We start from the raw sequence: 8,311 nt of genomic DNA on the forward strand, positions 1-8,311 counted from the left end.
CTCCTAATCCCAGCATTCAGGAGGCTGAGGCAGAAGGATGGCCTCTAAGAGTTTGAGGCCAACCTGGGCTTCAGAGTGAGTTCAAGACTAACCTGGACTACACAACATTCACCCTAGACTAGAATCTGTCTCAAAAAATAAATAAATGAGGGGCTGGGGATTTGGCTCAGCAGAATAAGTGCTTCCTTGTCAAGTGCAAGGGCCTGAGTTCAATTCCTGGTTTCGCCAAAATAAATAATAAATAAATAAATATACATATGCAAAAAGCAAAAAATACCTGTATTCTAAAAACCACTTTTATGGATCTGAAAATATGAACTGTCACACAAGAGATGATTATTTATTTGAAAGTACTTCTGACAAAAGAAAAATAAAATAAAGTATTTCTGACAAATGACCAATATGGAGAATATGAGAAAAATTCCTTATATTAATATGAAAGACATTACCAGATTAAAACAAAACAGAAAAAAAGGGTCCAGGTACTAAATCCTCACTTTTCCAAAGGCTGAGGCAAGAGGATCACAAATTCAAGGCCACTCTGAAGATACGGTTCACTACAATATGTGAAAACATGTCACAATATATTAGTTACCACCACAAATCCATCAAACATCTTAAAAGGTAAAATTTCAAAGCATTTGTGAGAAAGTACAAAACTTTAAGAACTCTTAAAACACTGGCTTCAATAGAGCTTTAAATAACAACAAAAGGCTTTAAATAATGTACCTGCCTTCCATTTACATTATTACAGTTTCTAAGAAAACTTTTCAGCCAACAGATGAGCCAGTACTCTATTTTCAGGTCTAAGTTCTATAAACTAATTAGCAAGTACCAATTCTCCACACTAATCCCTCGGGATCAGTAAAGCAAGAAACATTTTCCAAGAAACACAGGCACAAGGCAAGAACTTCCCTCCAGGTTAGAGTGCAAAGTCAGGACTATTTAGCTCCTAGCCCACGGTGAGGGTTGGCTGACGCTGCTGAAGAGGGGACCACTAGCCAGAAAACACACTCAGCACAGAAAATTAAAGGACATGGAAAGTGACAACTACTGAAGAATTTGTGGGGTTTTTTGGCGACACTGGGGTTGTTTTCTTTTTTGAGTCAGCATCTCACAATGTAGTTCAAGCTGGCTTTGTGCTCACCCCCCCCCCCAGGCTGGTCTCAAACTTGCAAGGATTCTCCTGCCTCAGCCTCCCGGCTGAGACATGCACCATTACAGACATGCACCATCACATCCAGCAAGTATTTGGTTTTGATAATCGCTGATCTTATAATACTGGGGTTTGAAGCAGGCATGGTGGTTCATCCCAGCACTTAGGAACCTGAAGCAGGAAGACTGACAGGAGTTTGAAGGCAGCCTAAACTATGTAGTGTATTCCAGACCAGCCTGAACTAAATAGCAAGAAATCTGCCTCAAAAAAACAAAACTAGGGTTGGTGAGATAGCTCAATAGTCTAAAGCACCTGCTTAGGCAAGTTTAGACAGGCGCAAGGGACTGCGGTTCAATCTCTGGCACAACATGCCATGCCAGCCCTGCCCTCAGGGTCGGCTGAGCCAGCCCAAAAAAAAAGTTAAAGAAAACCAAAACTAATAAACTATAAAAACCTGTGGGCTGGTGAGATAGCTCAGCAGGCATCAGCATCTACCTGGCAGGCACAAGGTCCCAAGCTTGATCCTTGGTACCAAAAAAAAAAGGGGGGGGTTGCTGGTGAGATGGCTCAGTGGTCTAAAGCACCTACTTGGAACAAGCTTAGCAAACCACAGGGACCGCGGTTCAATCCCCCAGCACCACATGCCAGCCAGCCCCGCCCCCTGGTGGGCTGATCTGGCCACCCACACACCCAACCACCCACAATAAATAAATAAATGTTAAAAAAAAATAAAAAAAAAAAAAGGGGAGGTGGGGGGGTCAGCCAGTTAGCTCAGAGGATTAAAGCACCTGCTTAGGCAGAAGCAAGGGTCAGGGTTTAATCCCCAGCCTGCCATGCCAGCCCCATCCCTGGGACACCCTGAACCTGCGATTGAAACTGGTGGAGAGCACCTTTAGCCCCAGAACTTGGGAGGCTGACAATAGGAAGATCACTACCAGTCCGATCTGGGTAGGCAGACGAAGAAGACGAAGAAGATGAAGAAGAAGACGAAGACGAAGAAGACGAAGAAGACGACAAAGACGAAGACAAAGACGAAAAAGAAAGGGCCAGAAAGATAGCTCAGCAAGCACTTTGCTGGCAAGCGCAAGGGCCTGAGTTCAATCCCTGGTTCCACAAAAAACAAAACAACACACACACACCAAAAAACAACAACCACCTTGTAATAGGAATGTGGATGTGGCTCAGCAGCAGAGCCCTTGCCCAGTGTGTGCAACCCTGAGTACCATGTCCACCACAGGAAAAAAATTCTAACTGAATTATCTAAAGAAGCTTCAAAGATTCAATAGAGGTTAGAATGTATTTCAGTAGCAGAAAGTTGCTTAGCACACACAAAATCCCTGGAGTTCCAACCACAAAACAAGTATCAATAAAAGGCAAAATAATTGAGTTACAGAGAGTATTTACCATAGCAGGTCTGAGATAACTCTCCTTACTAAGGCCTAATTTCAAGAATGGCATTTAAGAAATCTCACACAAATTGTTACTGGTCAATCAACTTTTTCTACTATTGTTTTGAGACAGGATCTCACTCTGTAATTCAGACTGGTGTTGAACTTACTATGTAGCTCAGGATGGCCTTGAATTGGCAGCAATCCTCTTGTCTCAGCCTCCCAAGATCACAGGTGAGCACCCCATACCCAGCAGGCCAGTTAACAGATACAAAAGACAACCACATAGACTGGGCAAATAATGTGCTTTATAATACCTCTGTGTTTCCTCTGAACCTGGAACATGGTATGTGCTGGACTAGAGTTCTTATCACCAGTCCCTAGCAACAACCTCAAACCCAAGGCTCCACTTCCCCCAAACAGTGCCCCTCCCCCGAGCTACTACACAAGGAAGCTTGTGTGATAACCTTCCAGTGGATACTCCCAGTGTTCACCTAGATGCTCCCTACCCTGTGGTAACAAACAGTGGGACAAGCAGAGCACCAAGTACAGCTTCATATAAATCAACAAATGGAAGGGTAGTCTTAGAAACCAAGTAATTTTCCTGAATGCTCACAGAAGATACGCAAGTGTTCAACATCAATAATCACTGAGAAAATACAAATTAAAATAACAGGGAGATCCCATCAGAATGGCTCAAACAGAGTTCTGACAAGGATGTGGAAGCAATGGAACTCACACTGCTAAATGCAATGTTAAGATGACACAGCTAGGTCAGAAAAGCAGGACTATTTTTTGAAAAGTATTCTGTACCCAGGTATTTACCTAGGAGAAGGAAAACCAGCATTACACAGTAACAGCAGCAGCAGCAGCAGCTTTACTCTGTAAGCTGGAAACACTGCTGAGGGGTAGCTCAGAGGAAACGTCTACCTAGCGTGCACAAGCAGCCTTGAGTTCAACTCCCAGCACAACAAACTAAAAATTGAAAACAAGAAAGAAAACTGAAGTAACTCAAATTCCTACCAGCCAGTAGAAGGATATAAACTAAGCCAGGCTTGGAAGCACGAGCTTATAATTATAAGCTCAGCTACTTGGGGAGGCTGAGGCAGGACAATTCTGAGTTTGAGTCCAGCCTGTATGATTTCTGTGAGACCCTGTCTCAAAAAAAAAAAAAAAAAAAAAAGACCTTTAAGGGAGGAGGGGCTAGAATAAAGCTCAACAATAAACCACTTGTATCCCCAGACATGGTCTCATTAAGTAGTTTAGCCTGGTCTTTAACTATGTAAAGACTAGCCTCAAACAGCTATCCTGCCTCAACCTGCCAAGCACTGGAATTACATACCTGCTACCCTCAGTCATGATTTTTATTTAAGGGGTTACAAAGATTTTTCTGCTTTAATTTACATTATAACCTCCACAATGTATTTTTATTCTTATGAAATCCTTTCTTCTTTCCAAGTCTAATTTCTCAATTATCTTTTTATAGAACATATACTGTGAGTATAACTTGGGAATTCAGCATACAAAGTTTTGGTTGTTACAGGGTCTCACTACGCAGCTCGAACTCGTGGTGATCCTCTTGCTTTCGACCTCCCCAGCAGTGAGATTACAGGCATGCAACACTATACCCGGACTCTGTGGCCAGCTGAGTCCACCTTGGGGCTGGCATGGCATGTGGTGCTGGGGATCGAAACATGGTCCCTGAATTTGCTCCTCCACTGTGATTGTTCAAAAAATAAATAGAGCTGGTGAGATAGCTCAGTGGACCAAGTTCCTGCTTAGGCAAGCACAGGGATGGGAGTTCAATCCCCAGCACCACCTGCTGCACTGGCCCTGTCCCCCAGCACCCTGAGCCAGCAAGTCCAGGTGTGGTGGTGCATGCCTGTAATCCCAGTGCTGGGGAGGCTGAAAACAGAAGGATCACTACAAGTCCAAGCTGTGTAGTGAGAACCTACACCAAATACAATAAATATCAATATAAATAAATAATCTCTCTACTATCAGTATTTATTCAAGGGAAAAAACCTTTCAGGCAAAGAGCTTCTATGTTTCACTAAAACATTCTTAGCTTTCTTAATCTTAACACTACTACAGGGACTGGGGAGGCAGCTCAGTGGTCTAAGTCCCTGCCTGGCAAGCATGCTGCGCCATGTCTCCCCCAAAACCAGGTGTGGTAGTACATGCCTGTAATCTCAGCACTGCGGAGGCTGAGATAGGAGGATCATTACGAGTCCAAGCTGCATAGAGCAAGACCCTGTACCAAATAATTAATTTTTAAAATATTAAAAATAATTTTAGGGGGCCAGAGAGATGGCTCAGGGGAATAAGCGCTTCCCTGGCAAGCTCAAGGGCCTGAGTTCAATCCCTGGTACTACCAAAAAGAAAAAACAAAAACAAAAATAATTTTAAAAAGCACTACTATTATAATATTCAATAACGGAACTTAAAAAAAATGGGATATAACTATGAATGTCCATTTTGTATCTGTGTATTCAAAGTGGTTGGGATAGATATATAGTTGCATTCTCTTAATGAATAGAATGATTTTTTCTAATGGTGTTTGTAAATAGGATCACAAGTCTGCATCTTGTACAGCAATTAACCACTAAGAAGAACATATGCAGTGTATTATTTGTTGAAACTGTACTCCCGATTTGATTTGAAACTGTCTCATTGCTATATGTTTATCAATAAAACTTTGAAAAGAAAAAATAAATAAAAAATAGGGGCTGGAGAGATGGCTCAGTGGTCTGAAGCACCTACTTAGAACAAGCTTAGCAAAGCACAGGGACCGCAGTTCAATCCTCCAGCACCACATGCCAGCCAGCCCCGCCCCCTGGTGGGCTGAGCTGGCCACACACACACACACACACACACACACACACAAATAAATAAAATTTAAAAAAATAAAAAATAAAATAAAGAAATAAAAAGCACTACTACATATCAGATCAATCCCCTTTATTTGGAAAGTGATGAACACTACTTTGAGGAAAGAGAAGTACATCTGGTCTCACTGGCATCAAACCATCAATTATTTTTAATTATGGCTGGCATATCTCTAAAAATATTTTTTCTTAATCTTTAAAATCTGGAAATAAATAATGGCTTAGTGCCCAGGAGTTAAATTACATCACAAATAAAGCCCTATTAGTCATCAGGCATGGTAGCCCACACAGAGAGTAAGGAACAGAAGAATCTGAGTTCAAGGCTAGTCTACACTATACTATGAGACCTTGTCTCAAAACAAATTCCTTTGTGGTAAATACCAGTCAGAAGACACAAATAGATTCTTAACTCAGAATACCAAAATAATTGATTCACAGAAGATATATATCATATGTGAATTTTATTCTATATTATGTTATACTTGATAATGCTCAATCAATATATTACAGTTCCTTAAGCAGTAACACCTTCAGCCTATTCTCAATATACTCTAACCTATTCCATAATCTAAAATAAGAAAGAGATAAATATGGAACGTTCAGATGATTCAGACAGTAGTAACTATAAAAGAAAAGAGAAGGATCCAGCAAGTGGATAAAATGTTAAGTGATTAAGAATTTTGATGGACGCAAAAAACGCCTATCAATATTTTCAACAAGGGGCTGGGTATACAACTCAGTGGCATAAGCACCTGCCGGGTAAGCGCAAGGTCCTTAATTCAATCCCCAGTACCAAAAGTAAAATAAAAAAGAAATTAAGGGGCCAGCGAGATGGCTCAGTGGAATAAGCGCTTCCCTGGCAAACACAAGGGCCTGAGTTCAATCGCTGGTTCCACCAAAAAAAAAAAAAGAAAGAAAAGAAAAGAAAAAGAAATTAAACTGAACAAGTGAACTGGAAGACAAAATTTTTTTAAAAGGCCAGGTGTGGGCACTTGGGAGGCTGAGGCAGGAGGATTATTGCAAGTTTGAAACCAGCCTGGGCTACAAAGTGAACTCAAAGCCAGCCTGAACTGCATAGAAAGACCCTGTCTGAAAAAGACTAATAATCATAATCATAATAATCATAATCATACCTTTTAAAAAGATATGACAGATAATTTCTAAAAATCTAGTATTTGTATAATCAGAGTTCAAAAATATAAAGAAGTACAAAATAGCAGAAAAGCATAATAGACTATGTTCCTTGAACTACAGCAACACAACTGACTCTAGCAAGTGAGACCCTGGAGTTCAATCCCAATGCAGCACCAAATAAATAGAAAAAGACACGTAACTGAATCTTCAAGTTATAAACTATCATAAACAGACACAGAATTGCAAATATCAAGAAAAGGGAAAAAAAAAAAAAGAAAAAAAAAAGAAAAGGGGCAAGCGGGTACAGCTCTGTGGTAGACTGTCTGGCTTGCATTTGCAAGGCCCTCAATTCAATATCCAACACTGCAAAAACAGAAGAAAAAGTTACCACCACTATACTAGGTTATGTCTCTGTTTACTACAGCATTATATCCTCAGTGACTCCTGAGAAGTAGCTTCCTACAATTAAAAAGGAATAAAATTCTGTTGCTGAAATTCCATAGCTAATCCACCCATTTCCTTTTTTCTAATTCCACAGGCTGTCAGTGGCAAAGAGTACAGAAAGTGAGATGTCCCCACAATGAGTGAAATTTACTTACAGGTAGTTTGGTGAAGGCTGGATTGGTGACATGCTTCCCAAAGGCATCTTCCTGGAACTGGAGAAGTTGCACTACCAGTCCAGCCAGCGTTTTATTGGTAGGAGCATCAGCATGAACATACTGCAAAAGAGAGACAGGGACTCAACAACTGGTGTGGCTATTGCAGAGGAAAAAGTCAGTTACTTTCTAGTGTGTCTAGGTACAGGCACTGTGGCAAGTTTACCATGTCTGAGACATGTTCTACACTCTTAAACGAAATTAGAAAAAACAAGGATGTGTATACACATAAAAATAATCAGGATGGGGCTGGTAAGATGGCTCAGTGGTCTAAAGCACCTACTTGGAACAGGCTTGGCAAAGCACAGGGACCGCGGTTCAATCCCCCAGCACCACATGCCAGCCAGCCCGCCCCCTGGTGGGCTGAGCTGGCCACACACACACACACACACACACACACACACACACACAAATAAATAAAATAAAATTAAAAAAATCAGGATGAGCCGGACAGGGCTAGGGCAAATGTGTAATGTTAACACCCTGGATGACAAGAGGACTCTGACTTCATACTAAGTGAGACTAATTCATAATACAAAGTAAAAAAGGAATGAGAGTATACTTCAGGTCAAAGACACCAGCTTCAATCTCAAGTCCCACAAACTAATAACAGTAATGATAACATTAACAACAACAAATGTGGGCCAGTCATGCTAGTACATATCTATCACTCAAGCTGCTTCAAAGTCTAAGAAAGAAGCACTGAGATAGACAAAGCAAGGCAGCAAGACCCTCCCTCAAAAAGAAAGATCAAAAGTTAGTCAATGTAATGTATTAATTATTGAAAATGTGCCAGTAATCAGTTATGAAACTGTCTCACTGATACTTGCTTCTCAATAAAATTATTTGAAAAATCTTTAAAAAAAAAAAAGTTACAGTCAATATTTAAATTAAAACACAGGAGCTATGGATTTAGCTTAGTGGTGCAGCACCTGCCTGGCAAATGTGAAGTCCTGAGTTTAGATTCCCGGTTCCCACTGCTCACAAAAAAAAAGACAGAAGGCCAGGGAGATAGCTCAGTGGCACAGCACCTACTTGGCAAGTGCAAGCTCCTGAGTTTAATACCCAGTTAAAAATATATATATATAT

General features: G+C 40.8%; 1 protein-coding gene across 1 annotated transcript in view; it reads right to left on the minus strand.

The window, feature by feature from the left end:
- Smarcc1 (SWI/SNF related, matrix associated, actin dependent regulator of chromatin subfamily c member 1) overlaps positions 1-8,311 on the minus strand; it is a 175,053-nt gene that overhangs the window by 154,945 nt on the left and 11,797 nt on the right. The window contains exon 2 of the mRNA XM_023700647.1: positions 7,166-7,285. Within this exon, the coding sequence (XP_023556415.1) occupies positions 7,166-7,285 (120 nt within the window). The remainder of the gene's footprint in view (positions 1-7,165; positions 7,286-8,311) is intronic.

This window comes from Octodon degus, unplaced genomic scaffold (genome assembly GCF_000260255.1).
Source record: "Octodon degus isolate 3935 unplaced genomic scaffold, OctDeg1.0 scaffold00126, whole genome shotgun sequence".
NCBI classification, from domain to species: domain Eukaryota; kingdom Metazoa; phylum Chordata; class Mammalia; order Rodentia; family Octodontidae; genus Octodon; species Octodon degus.